Here is a 15,280-nt window from a genome sequence, read left to right on the forward strand (position 1 = left end):
ACACACACACACACACACACACACACACACACACACACACACACACACACACACACACACACACACACAGACTCACACATACACGCACTCACACACGCATGCACACACACAGACACACATATATACAAACACACACACACACACACAAACACACATCTCAATGTAGAATGCAGTCACAACATGATGGAACGTACCATTGAGATGTTGCCCTGCTGTAGGCCCTCATGTAGACACAATGATTGATGAGGTGAAACGTACCAACGTTATAGCCATAGAGGAATCTGGCCAGCAGTATCATCTCAAAGGACCTCGCCATGCGACAGAAGACCATGAGCAGGGCAGCCACGACCGCCACCACGTTGTTGAACAGCAGAGCTTTTTTCCTTAAAAAGAAAAGAGCATAGAAAGGATGATCACAATCTGTGTGTGTGGTCCTAGTGTTGACGCTCACTGGGTGTGGGTGCGTGCGGCGCCATGCTTTGCATTTGAGTGGATGGTGGGTCTCACCGGCCATAGGTGACGGGGAGGCTGCCGCTGTGGACGGCGCCCGCCCAGGCGCCCAGGCTGAACACGGACACCACGAAGGACCAGATGAGCATGCTGGTGGAAGCGTCCACCGGGGCCGCGTAGCGCTCCATCCACGTATCGTTCACGAAGCTCTGCACGTGCTGGGGTGAACAATAGGGTCGCTCATTGTTGCACATGTTTAAAATGTGTGGGGTGTAATCAAATGTATAATTTAGATGAAAATAGCTAGTACACATTTTGATGTGTATTTATTTAACAAACATTGGACCAGTATCGACTAATAGGTTACATTATTGACAAAGCCAGAAACGGATATCTATTGGCTATATAAATGGAAATTCCGTATGGGCAACGGGGCAAGTGCCCAGGGGCTCGGGATCACCCAGGATCGAGCCTTCCCTCAATCCCTTGCCCAACACAAGCAAGTGTCCAACACGTCTCCAATACAAAGTGAATGGGAGGCGGTAGCCACAATCGCGGCCAAGGGTTTGGCCTTTTGTTATCTCTTTGTCAGTGCAGATGGTACTAGAAAGTAGTGGAGAGAATAATCGGTTTGAGCCCATCCACAGCCCCACAGGATTTAGGCTGGCTGAAGCTCTAATTCAAGTGGTGCGAGACTTGGGGTCTGACTTGTCAAACTGAGTTATGATAATGCAAGCAACATTTCTAGCAAGTAGCCTGCAATGGCATCAAAGCCCACTTAAAAAAGAAAACCCACTAATTAGTTTTAGTTTTGTAGGTATTTACAGTATCGATAATTGCTGTGAGGACGTCAACTCTTTGTTTGAACTGATACAGTCTCTATACATTTAGCCTCAACCGATTGCTGGAACACAATATTCAAAAACAGTGACAATTTCATCAGCCACATTCTAAAATCCTCTGCAGGACTGGATGAAGTTGTCAGGCAGACTTCACAAAAACTATCAATGACAATTACAAAATAGCCTCAGACTTTGATGAGAAAACCCAAATCGAAGTGAATCTGCTGCGCTAGTTTCAAAACGTGATCAACTAGATGCAGCAATAATGACTAAGTTGTAGATACGGGTACTGGCTAGACATTACAACGCCGTTAACGTTACTGAACGTTAAATGCGGTGCGTTACTATGAATTAATTGAATAACTGCATAATCCAAACACACCCCCGGCTCCACACACAAACTGCTAGTGAGGAGACCGGTGGGGTATTCCATCAAAGTCGCTAACAAAAGCGGCGCTTAGTTGATTAAGCCCGGTTAGAACTAACGCCAACTTCCACTTGAGGCTGAAGCCATTCCATCAACGTAGTTCAGCCGCGCCTTGCTCAGGCTAGTAATGATGGATTCAATGATTCTTTTAAAAAAATCCACGATAACAATAGATAGCAATTCATTTAATTATTTAATTTGCATAATTTAATCTTGGACCCTTAGTGAAAATAAACGCTATTTGTACTTCATTTATGACAAAATCGAGAGGACTAGGCTTGGCAGAACCTTCTGATGGTACACTTGTTTCCAACAGATGGACTTATCTGAAACACCGCTCTAGTAAGCCTGACAGTTAGCCTGGTACCGACCAGGTTAGTTTGGTCGGATTACATGCCATGGTTACTTAGCGGAGATTCCCTTAAACCAGGTTAATGGAACGCAACTCTAGCTGAAAGTAGCGAGGCTTGGCGAAATAAGCCCGGCTTTGCCTTTAGCTTGGTTGATGGAATACCCCTCTGGTGGGTTAAACAACGAGCTAAGCGATTATGATTGGCTAAGGCAGAGCCATTTTTCATGGTAGCCAATCGGAGCCAGTGAGCCAAACACACAAGCCAGGATACACGCGCCACACACACACACACACACACACACACACACACACACACACACACTTTGAAATGATTTAATTTGCTATAGAGTTAAAGGTATGGAATTTGCTTTTTTGGCCATTTTTGCAAAATTACTTGAAATCCTTATCATAACCCGCTTACAGCCACTGAGTTAGAAGTACTGACATGAAAATTAAACAAGTCAATCATCTGTGGAACGGGCAGGGCTCGAAAAACTCCAGCCAATCATTTCCATTGCCACCGAGTTGCATTGGACAGTAAGTACGTCAATCAAACGGTCGTACTGCACTCCCCCTCCCCCGCGCCCCGCGCGCGACCCCTTCGTGCAGTACTCGTGACCCAGAGCAAGCTCCTGTTTGTTGTTATCCTGCGGTAGCTACTGGAACTAGTTAATCCACATTTGGACCTAGCAGTAGAAGACAATTTCCATGGCAGACAAGACGCCACCATCCCCACCACCACCACCACCACCAGCAAAGAGAAGGAAAACTATTTTTCAGAGAGTAATTGATAATAAAAACGCTGAAAGAGAAAAACTGAAATCACGAATAATCCTAGGCGCTGCTTTCGAACGTTGGTGGCAACTGAAGGACGAGAAGGGTCTAAAAACCGATGCTTGTGTGGCGGTGGACCTAGTTTCAAAGTTGATACCGTTTATACTCGGTAATACCGGTGTTGAGACGAGTGTATTACTCGGTGTGAAAATGTCCACACCGCGGCAACCCTAGTGAAAACCAGGACTCCCAATACAATTAAATGAAACAAACATACATTTTCTAAAAATAGTTATGATTTATGTGACCGTTTAATGTTTATAACATCTGGTGCAACCATAGCCGCGGGAACGTATTCTCAGCAGGGGGTGCTGGAAAAAAAAACCTCAATCGTGAAAATCGATCGTTCACTTCATTCACACCATGGTTCACATCCAGCTGCTCACAGAACAAGTTTAGCGCACCACCGCTCCCCTCACACTTTTTCATCTAACCTTTTTTCAGCACTAGGTCATATGAGCATTAAATAAATGCTGCGTCTCAAAATGCCTTGGACAGCAGCGAGGATGACTCGCTTTGCCACGGGCCGAAACAGTTCGGAGCGACCACAGCCAGAGCGAACACAGCAGGGCAGAGGAGTGTCAGGAATAGTCTTTGGTGTACACATCAGCAGTGGCGCCACCATGGGGTGGCGAGGGGTGGCTACTGCCACCCCAAAATCATTCTTTGCCACCCCATTTGCCACCCCTAAGACAATTTTTATTATGCATATTTATTTAAAATATATAATGTAGTCTAGATTATATTATAATGTAGTCCCCCCCCCCCCCCGGCCAACAATCGCTGCCCGGGATGTTTATAGATTTGCTGTGGCCCCCATTGGCCACCCCTGGAATAATCTTCTGGAGGCGCCACTGCACATCAGTACGGCCTATTTGCACTACTGTTTAGTGGCAATGCAGTGTTTTATTCTATGCCTTTTTATTTTTTATTTGCGTATATTATTTCAATGAATACAATTTATTCATTCATAAAAACAAGATCTGGTCTTCAAATCTTTTTTCCAAATATAGGTCGTCTTACAATGGGGTTTGTGTTTATATTCGGACCAATACGGTACAGCGGGCGCTCACATGACGTTAAGCATTTCCTGGTGCATAATGTGACGCTTCAGAACCTAAAATCCCGTTTCTCCCCGTTGACACGACAACACATAACCGGCGTTTTCAGAAATCTCCACTTTGGCCGGAGTTTTTAGAAATGATCGTTTTCTGTGATAAGACAGGGCCTCGGACAGGGGGTGTTGCAGCACCCCCAGCACCCCTACTTCCCGCGGTACTGGGTGCAATTTACAGCTGAATGTAGTGCCATGTTGTTAAACGAAAACCTACGCTAGCCTGGCTCGCTCTCGCGCATCTCTGTTCGCGCTCGTGCATGATTGCGCGTCCAGGTACTTGGAATGGGTGGAGTCAGAGTCAGCGTTGAAGGAGAGGGGGTAGGACCATTTGAGTTGTGTATTTTCAAAATCTGCTGGCGTTTCGCAAATCCCAACCTTTAAGCAGACTTTATATTGTTTAACTGTTTACTTTTGTTACAAAGATAATAGGCTACTTGAAGTGCAGGACAAACCTCTTGCTGACTTTCCCAGGTAACATTTTTTGGAACAAGTAGTGAGAAACTATAACTAATTACTTTTTTAAAGTAACGTTCCCAACAGTGATTGTCACTCTGCGAGACAACTTGAGGTAATTTGATATTATAGAGCCATAGTCATAACTCAACCCTTCTATTTGCTTCCTCACAGTGGTATGCAATACCCTCATTTATCAAACGAACGTAGAAATGAGCGCAAATCTGAACGCATGATTCATCGATAGGACCCACGTGAGATTTACGAAACCTTCGTATCACACCAATCCCAGCGTACGAAGGATCTTGGTGTTGATAAATACGGCGGCTGAGATCGATCGTAATTAACGTAACACGCCCATATAAAAGCACGTCTTCAGAAGTCTCGCCCCTAACTTTTACGACATGGAGAAACGTCCAACGGTAAAATAGAGGAATTTTTCCGAGACCCAAATGGAGATGCTCGGGTCACTGGTGGATGCGAATCGTCTGGTTTTATTTGGTAGCCTAAAATCTGGCATTAAAGGCCAGCAAAAGAATGCTATATGGAATGAAATAACTGTTGCAGTGAATAGTGTTTCCAATGTTCGTCGGGCTACGGAAGAGGTTTGTTAATTAAATTAATTAAATAATGAATTAAATGTATAACTTCTGTTATCCAGCTTAAAACATTTCACATATATGCTATTGTTTGCATTCCGTTAAAGTTATTTAATTCCGAATAAGGTGAAGAAAAAATGGTCCGACATGAAGCTCAGCACCAAAAAACGTGTTGCGGCTGTGAAGCCGGCCAAGCAAGAAACGGGGGGAGGCCGGTGCAGTGCGACTGCAGCGTAACTCACCGAGATGACTCTGACCATGTAGTGCGCCCTGATGTAGACGATGCCCAACGTTGCTATTTTGGAAAATAAAAGAATCGTGCGTGCCCCCAGGCCATCGGGCTACCATGTTCAGGATTGACATTCTGGCATCGCAAATAATCGGAACATTAACTGAATGGTAGCTTTTGCGGTTGATGTACGCGTAATCATTAATAGATGGTTCATACGACCATGGGTACAATCAACCGCACCAATCACATTTGGAAACCTAGCAATAGCATAAAAATCCCGTTTGATTCCAGTTTGCTGATCGTTATTATATGGGAATTTAATATAACGTTCGGAGAGGGACATTATAGCTGCCAAAACTGCTGGCATGGTTCGGCTAATACTTGGCTGGGAAATAGCAGACCTGTCCCCGATCTCCCGCTGCAAGATCCCGGTGGCCAAATATCCCAAGGTAGAGCAAACCTGCACAGGTATTGCGTTTGATCGCCTAGTTTCTCGCCTTAACTGTGGCTCCAAAGCATTGCATAGCTCCATCAGGAGATGGCTTGGGAGACGAAAACGACTCAAGAGCCATTCATCGCCCTCCTTAAAAAAATCGGCGCGGTCTCGAAAAACTCTCTCGTCTGTGCGTTGAGGTCCTTAACAGAGCCAGATCTGCCATCGCTGTGACACGACCACTATTTGGCAAAGCTCCTGTTAATATAGACAGCTGAATAAACATTTCACCTGTCACATTCTAATTATTTTCATAGCAATACTGTTTTTAATTAGGCCTGACTTGATTGTAATTGTTTGAACGGCTGGGCTAATTCCAATTTATTTAGTAATTAATACAGATGTTGAACATGGGCATTCATCATTGAAATACCCTTATGTTGCGCCAAAAAAACTTGCGTACACGAGCTCAGACCTGACGTGAGATTTCATCGCAGCCTGCGCTCACGTTCAAATTGATAAATGCCAAGCTCAACGTTGAAATGAGCGTACGTCCATTTTACGCACGTTTTCTGTCGTATGCTCGTTTGATAAATGAGGGCCAGTGTGTGGTGGGGCCCTGTTAATTAAGACAAAGCAAAACCCTACTGCTGGAAGTAGTCAAACCTTAACCGTGAGTTTAATCCTAGCCAGTCCCTCCAGAAAAATGCGGCGTTTTTTTGTGATTGTTGCGGCCAAAAATCCTTGATTATGCGGCACGTTTTCTTAAAAAATGCGATGAAATATGCAGCATATTTATGCAATTTTATGCAATGATAATGCGGGAACTTGCAAAAATTGCGGGAACTTGCGGAAAATGTGGGAACTTGCTTTTCAATGACGTTCACGTTGCGTAATTACGTCACTTCATAACGTTCCCATGGCAACATGGGGAAATGGCTGCTCTTGTGTGAAATAAACACAACATTTTTCAACTTTCTGCTAAGATTTATGTGACTTTTTTGCAACGAAAATGCAGGGATTATGAAATCATGCAAGCCCTGCATATTTTGCGCAGAAATCAGCAATTTATGCGGTGAAAGTGCGGCATATTGGAAAATATGGGGCCCGCATGAATATGCAGACTTTGGCTGATTAGGCGGGGAATTATGGGATCGCATAATCACGTTTTTCTGTAGGGACTGGCTAGCAGTAGCTCCACTGTAGATCAGTATAATACAGCCAACTGCCCCAAAGTTAGCCCAGTTCCAAACACACCATATATGTACAAGGACAGTCACTCTATTGGGAGACCATTGCTCAGTAGTACATCATCCACAAGCTGTTTCCTCCGACCATATTAGGTACCTGACCCATGGACTTTCTGCCTTGCAGAATTGTGCTCTACTCGCTGAGCTATTGACGGTTGGCAATGTACGAATAGTTTGAGATAAAATAAATATGTTGTAGGAGTAGGCACTCAAATGAGAGATCCACTATCTGTCATAGAAACAGGCACTACCTATCATAGAATATCAAATCAACTATCTATCATAGACTAAATCCACTATCTATCATAGAAAACATCCACTATCTATCATAAAATATCACATCGACTTTCTATCATAGAATAGATCAACTATCTATCATAAAATACATCCAGTATTTATCATATAGCATAACATTGACATTCTATCATAGAAAACTCTGCTACATAACATTATCTACAGCTGTAAACTACCCCACATAACATTTTATACAGCTGTAAACTACCACACATAACATTATTTACAGCGGTAAAGAACTCACATAACATTATCTACAGCTGTAAACTACCACACATAACATTATCTACAGCTGGAAATGACCCCACATAACATTATCTACTGCTGTAAACAGTTTACTACCCCACGCAACACAATCTACTGCTGTAAACTATCACAAATAACATTATCTACTGCTGTACACTACATAACATTGTCTACAGCTGTAAAATACCTCACATAACATTATCTACAGCTATAAACTACCACATATAACATTATCTACAGCTGTAAACTAGCCCACATTACATTATATTCAGCTGTAATCTACCACCCATAACATTATCAACAGCAGTAAGCAACTCACATTACATTATCTACAGCTGTAAACTACCACACAACATCATCTACAGCTGGAAACTACCCCACATAACATTATCTACAGCTGTAAACTACCACACATAACACTATCTACTGCTGTATGCTACCTAGCATAACATGATCTACTGCTGTAAACTATCACAAATAACACTATCTACTGCTGTACACTACTACATAACATTACCTAGAGCTGTAAAATACATTGCATAATATTATCTACAGCTTTAAACTACCACCAATAACATTAGCTACAGCTGTAAACTACTACATAACATTATCTACAGCTGTGAACTACCCGACATAACATATACAGCTGTAAACTGCCACACATAACATTATATACAGCAGTAAACAACTCACATAACATTATCTACAGCTGTAAACTACCACACAACATTATCTACAGCTGGAAACTACCCCACATAACATTATCTACTGCTGTAAACGACCACACACAACATTATCTACAGCTGTATAGTACCGAACATAACATGATCTTCTGCTGTAAACTATCACAAATAACATTATCTACTGCTGTACACTACTTCATAACATTATCTAAAGCTGTAAAATACCTCACATAACATTATCTACAGCTGTAAACTACCACACATAACATTAGCTACAGCTGTGAACAACTCACATATCATTATCTACAGCTGTAAACTACCACAAATGACATTATCTACAGGTATATAGTACCCCACATAACATTATCAACAGCTGTAAACTACCACCCAGCATTATCTGGAGCTGTAAACTACCCCACATAACAATATCTACAGCTGTAAACGACCTCACACAACATTATCTAAAGCTGTAAACTAACCCACATAACATTATATACAGCTGTAAACTACCCCACAAAACATCTAAAGCTGTAAACTGCCCTTACATAATATTATATCAAACTGTATACTACCCCACATAACATTATCTACTGCTGTAAACTACCACAAATGACATTATATCCATCTGTAAACTACAACACATAACATTATATACAGCTGTAGGCTAGCACACAACATGATATACAGCTGTAAACCACCATACATAGCATTATCTACAGCTGTAAAATACCCCACATAACATAATGTACAGCTGTAAACTGCCCCACATAGCATTATTTACAGCTGTAAACTACCAGATATAACATTGTCTAGAGCTGTAAACTACCACACAACATTATCTACAGCTGTATACAAGCCTACATAACATCATCTACAGCTGTAAACTACCCCACAAAACATTAACTACAGCTGTAAACGACCACACATAACCCTATCTACAGCTGTATAGTACCTAACATAACATTATCTACTGCTGTAAACTATCAGAAATAACATTATCTACGGCTGTACACTACTACATATCATTATCTACAGCTGTAAAATACCTCAAATAAAATGATCTACAGCTGTAAACTACCACAAATGACATTATCTACAGGTGTATAGTACCACCCAACGTTATCTGGAGCTGTGAGCTACCCCACATAACATTATCTACAGCTGTAAACTACCTCACATAACATTATCTAAAGCTCTAAACTACCCCACATAACATCTACAGCTGTAAACTGCCCTTACATAACATTATATCCAGCTGTATACTACCCCATATAACATTATCTACTGCTGTAAACTAACACAAATGACATTATTTCCAGCTGTAAACTACCACACATAACATCATATACAGCTGTACGCTACCACACAACATTATATACAGCTGTAAACCACCATACATATCATTATCTACAGCTGCAAACTACCCCACATAGCATTATGTACAGCTGTAAACTACCCCACATAGCATTATTTACAGCTGTAAACTACCACACATAACATTATCTACAGCTGTAAACTACCACACAACATTATCTACAGCTGTATACTAGCCTACATAACATCATCTACAGCTGTTTGGGTAGTCGATTCATCTAATGATAAGTGAGCAAGTTAATGTTATGTCACTTACTGCGATTTAATTTGAAGTAAATTGCATAGAGTGACTTAATGTAACATGAATACAACTTTATTTAAAGATCCCATGCCATTCTATTTATGGATGCTTTAATATAGGTATTAGTGGGCCACAAACACAGTATTCAAAGACGTCCCCGAAATTCAGCCGTGGTGCAGAGTTACAGTCACTCCGAAACAGTCGCACATTGAGCTTCCCCCAAACGCGCTGTTTCGCTGGGCGTGTCAAGGCAGGTCAAGGAGGGGGTGGGGGTGTGGCCCTGAGCAGCTTGTAGCCACAGTACCATGCGTTCTGTATACAGTGGGCGTGTCAAGGCAGGTCAAGGAGGGGGGTGGGGGTGTGGCCCTAAGCAGCTTGTAGCCACTGACAGTACCATGCGCTCTGTTTACGGTGGATGTATCGCAATGGCTCGTAGAAACCCATATTATACATAGATATCTATATCATATAATATATAATACATATTATCACCTGGCCCTGAGCAGCTTGTAGCCACGGTACCATGCGCTCTGTTTACGGTGGATGTATCGCAATGGCTCTTAGAAACCCATATTAATATACATAGATATCTATATCATATAATATATAATATATATTATCACGGCCAAAAGCTGTGTGAGCCTCCAGACGATAGGTTATTATCAATCTCAAACGACCGCGTCTACTTCAGATTGATGTGGAAGTGGAAGAACCATAGACGTCGGAGAACCCGATTAAGTCCTTTGTGATTCATTATATCGTCTGGACGCGCACACAGCTTTTGGCCGTGATAATATGTATCATTTGATATAGATATCTATGTATTATATGATATTATTTAGATATAGAGCTCCAGGACTGTAACGCAAGTGTTGTACACTTCCTTGTTATTTGGATAACCGTTCTGCTGTTGGTGTGATGGCGCATAACACGTCGGACTCTCGTCTCTGGTATTTCTACAACGAGACTCGTAGTGGGGGTTATCTCAGCCATGGTTGAGAATGAATTGGGGGAAAGGAACTTTGGCTTTGACTCCCTGAAGTAGGCTACATGAACCACGACATGGAGGAGAAAGGGATTGTTGGCCGCGAATGTATCCCGCTTGAGCCCTGCTTCCCGCCGCCTCGGCAGCGGTCAGCGCTAATCACCGCCTCCTGAAGCCGAGGCGATGGTCCATCGGCAGCGAGGCTCCGGCGGGAGACGACCGCGGTCAACAATCCCTTTCTCCTCCATGTCGTGGTTCATGCCTTCAGGGAGTCAAAGCCAAAGTTCCTTTCCCCCAATTCATTCTCAACCATGGCTGAGATAACCCCCACTACGAGTCTAGTTGGAGAAATACCAGAGACGAGAGTCCGACGTGTGTACAACACTTGCGTTACAGTCCTGGAGCTCTATATCTAAAAAATATCATATAATACATAGATATCTATATCAAATAATACATATTATCACGGCCAAAAGCTGTGTGCACGTCCAGACGATATAATGAATCACAAAGGACTTCGTCGGGTTCTCCGACGTCTCTGGTTCTTCCACTTCCACATCAATCTGTAGTAGACAGTTCCGTGCGCTGCCTGCTGCCTGCTGCCGGCGCGAGGCACCACCGCCCGGCTGCCCGCTGCCGGGCGGTGGTGCTTCGCGGCGGTGGTGCCTCGCGGCAACCGGCGGCAGGCAGCATGTCGCAGTTCATGTAGTTCGATGTCGTTCTGCCATTGCATTCAAAATTCTGTAACTAGCCTGTTACTACGAACTAAGAAACTACCGTACACGTATTAGCATTTAGCACTAGCTCAATCACGACTCCTTCAGAATTCTTGTGGGTGGTTACGAACCAACCAAGTGGGCAGGGCCATGAATAATAATTTGACAACGCTACGTCACAGTGTCACCTTATCCAGATCGGCTCATTTCTTCTGCCTTTTTCCTTTCATTGCCTATTGCATTCAGCAGACAAACTGCATAGATTTCAAACTTACCACAGCTCACAAACTTATTCAGACCTATGTTATTTAACAAACAATAGGAAAAATGAGATTTTAATGGCATGGGCTCTTTAAATTATCCATACATAATACAATGCATTAACTTGTTTTAAATCATGTGTCTACCTCTGCTGCAGAAGCCATCATAGAAACCTGGATTCCATACTGAAAGGATCCTCCTATTCCCAGTACCAGAGACAGAAGGTACAATCTCCTGTACTGCAGCTGGGAAACAGACAAAGACATTAGACAACTTCTTCACACAACATCACAGGCTTTACACTGTTTGTGGCAAACTAGTTACTGGGTACATTTGCTATGTGGATGGTATTGAATTCAAGTAGGCTACTCATGCCTGAAAATAATATGAAGGTTCTTTCATTAATTCTATCAATCTAACTTTAGCTTTTAAACTGTTTTTAAACATTTTTGCCTGCTGGTGTGCTTTCTATGAGTAAGAAATGTTGACATTTCTACTGTTATGACATGCCATCATAACATTACATGTTATGATGGAAAACCTCTTTACTCTTATTTAGCTTCAGGAAATTATTTTATTATATCTCAAATTACAAGGAGCACACAAAATCTGTGTAAAGTGTGAAGTGCCTTTACAGCCTGCTTTTAATTGTGTTGTCATGAACACATTAAAAATTAGTGATTAATAGCCAATTGTTTGTTTCAGGTATCCTCAACAGTGAAAAAAAAAAAATCAAAAAAATTCAAAATCTTAAAGAAAAAAAGGAAAATTAACTATCATTTTAGGATAGGATATGATGTTTAGCATATGAAATTTGTGAAATAAGACACCTTAAACCATCACCTACCAGTTCTTTGAGTGCAGTGTTCATGTCTCTGTCACTGTGGATCAGTTGGACTCAGCACACAGATGTGTGGACAGAACCAGGGGATGGAGGTATCACACTCAGGGCTTGCATATATCCCAATAGCGGGTTAAACATTTATAGAGCCGGTCAAACCATCGGTCTAATCTTCAGCTCCATAAACGTGGCTGGGCTGAGGGTCATTAGGCAGAACAAATACTTGTACGAACTCGAACTCTTTCCTGTGCATCTGGACTGCAGAAATCCGTACACTGGTTAGGCATTCTGGTAATCTTTTTGGAGATGCATGCGTCAGATTTCCCCTCGGTCAAAGAAGAAACACGTATAAAATCACTTCAATTTAATAAATCACTGATTATTTGGCTGACAAGGGAATTAGTGGTCAGCTATGACATCATGGACTTAGCGAACCCTCAAAATACATAACATTCATGTGTTGCTGGTTAATGGACACGCACGCATGCACGCACGCACGCACGCACGCACGCACACACACACACACACACACACACACACACACACTGACCGATGGTGGCTGGTTGCCCTCAAAGGGAATAAATTGAATTAAAAATAAATTAAGGCGTTCCCGGCGCCCTTCCTTATTTTCTGCCTTGAGGTAACAAACGAAGAAAGAAAGAAATGCACTGCATACATTGGAATGTCATGTATAACCTCTTTATTGATTCGATTATTGATTATTGGTTATTGTTCATTGATCGTTGTCCCTGTAGCAGTGGTGCAATGGAGAGCACTGTGGGATAACCCCCTAGAGACCAATGTTCAATTCCTGCTTTGTTTATTTCCATTCTAAAAGTAATGTACGATGTAAGCGTAATGATGTCATGTATCCGGTACTGTCTCTGACCTTCTGTGGGGAAATGGAGAGAGAATATATTTCACATTATATTACCGGAATTACTTTATGTTTGAAAACAACCAACTTAAGCAAGACTGGGTCTCTCTCCAACAGGTCAATCAGAAGGTCTTACCACTGCATCACAAAGACAGCCTCTATGAATGATCAAATTGAATATTTTACATTAAACTCACATGACGACTTTATGTTTCAAAAATCACCAACATAAGAAGGACTTCAATTATGATGGTGGGATTTTATATTTGACATTATATGCACACAATGACTTTATGGTGGAAAAACAACCAACATATGAATTTAACCCTGGTCTTCAGCACTTTAATCAACAGATATTCCACTTACACACTAACTAATCCACGTTGGAAATCTATTTTCAATAGATTCACAGACTGAAACTGTTATCTCCCTCCATTCAATGACCTTAATCTATTTCTCAGTCCACTCATATGTTAAGATTAATTCAGTATTGTCACAACTAAAGCTAAAAGTTAAAAGACGTATTCATTTATTTAGCATATGGTTAAAGGATCTGGCCCATTTGAAGGAAAGGTCAACCAATGCGTACACCCTGAATTTACCTTCTTTCAGGTATATCTGAAATCTGAACCCAAAGCAGAAGGAAGTTAAAAAAAATGTATTTGATGCTGAGCAAGGCATAACAGGTATAAAACAATCGGACAAGGTGGCACTAACAACAAAGGGTACCAAATAGTCTGGGCAGTAACAGCACAACGAGGAACAGGTGAGCAGGAAAAAAGGCGGGAAACAGATAAATGATGGACCACAACCAAGAACAATCAGCAGGAGGACACAGAGTCAATGAGTCCAAGGCCAAGGTGCGGACACATTCACATGTCACTCATTCACACCGTTTGGCTCACATCATCCTGAGAGGAAGAGACGGGGAGGGCTATATGACGTCCACAAGGGGGAAAGAAGCCCCCTGCATTCTTTCTCTAACGTTACTTATACTAACTTAAGGTTAAAGTTAACTAGTTAGTACTACAGTCAGAATCAAACACGGCCTCCTTCATGAATGTTTTCCTTCGTCACAGAAAGTGGTTGGCATTAGTTTGAATGCATGCTTATTATCAAGTAGATTGTCATTGTGCTCGTGGGAGTCATATCTTTCTATGATTATAAATGGCTCATCTCATCATCAAGCACAGGTGGTTTATTATGTCTGTTTTAAATCAGTTTAATTAAGTATTGAGCATTTTACTACCGTACATATGATATTATTGTATTGTTTAAGATGTCGATTCTTTACACTGCAATGTACTGAGAACTCAGGGAAGGAGGGTAAGTGCATGTTTAGTTAATAGGGAACTGGGGTGCGTGACACAGAGGTGTCAAAGTTCTATGCCCAATGCAAAGAGTGTTGTGATTGTTCAGTGCATGTGGAGGGAAGCCGCACAGTGTGGGAATAAATGCATTTATTGCAATATTTTATTTTTTTCAGTCAGGGTCTCGAAAGCTTGTTGACAGGACACAGTCCATCTTTCACCGAAAGACTCTTTGGGATGGAAGTACTGACCGCTCTTCTCCTTTACTTTGCTGCTGCTTTTCCAGAGAGGGGGGTACCCTGAGTTGAGATTATCTAGAGGTTTAGTGATCTTCGAGTAATCTTGAATGAACCTTCGGTAGTATCCAGAGAATCCAAGAAAGGATCTCAACTCTTTGAGGTTCTTCGGCCATGGCCAGGTTTTTAGAGCTTTAATCTTCCCTGGGTCTGTCTCAACTCCATTT

General features: G+C 42.0%; 1 protein-coding gene across 1 annotated transcript in view; it reads right to left on the minus strand.

The window, feature by feature from the left end:
• LOC115545877 (solute carrier family 2, facilitated glucose transporter member 11) overlaps positions 1-12,929 on the minus strand; it is a 24,769-nt gene extending 11,840 nt beyond the window's left edge. Inside the window, exons 1-4 of the mRNA XM_030359394.1 lie at positions 12,637-12,929; positions 11,936-12,034; positions 508-668; positions 259-383 (exon numbers count right to left, since the gene is read on the minus strand). Of these exons, the coding sequence (XP_030215254.1) occupies positions 259-383; positions 508-668; positions 11,936-12,034; positions 12,637-12,660 (409 nt within the window). The 5' untranslated portion in view covers positions 12,661-12,929. The remainder of the gene's footprint in view (positions 1-258; positions 384-507; positions 669-11,935; positions 12,035-12,636) is intronic.
• Positions 12,930-15,280: the final 2,351 nt, after the last annotated feature.

The sequence above is a fragment of the Gadus morhua genome, chromosome 1 (genome assembly GCF_902167405.1).
Source record: "Gadus morhua chromosome 1, gadMor3.0, whole genome shotgun sequence".
Taxonomy (NCBI): domain Eukaryota; kingdom Metazoa; phylum Chordata; class Actinopteri; order Gadiformes; family Gadidae; genus Gadus; species Gadus morhua.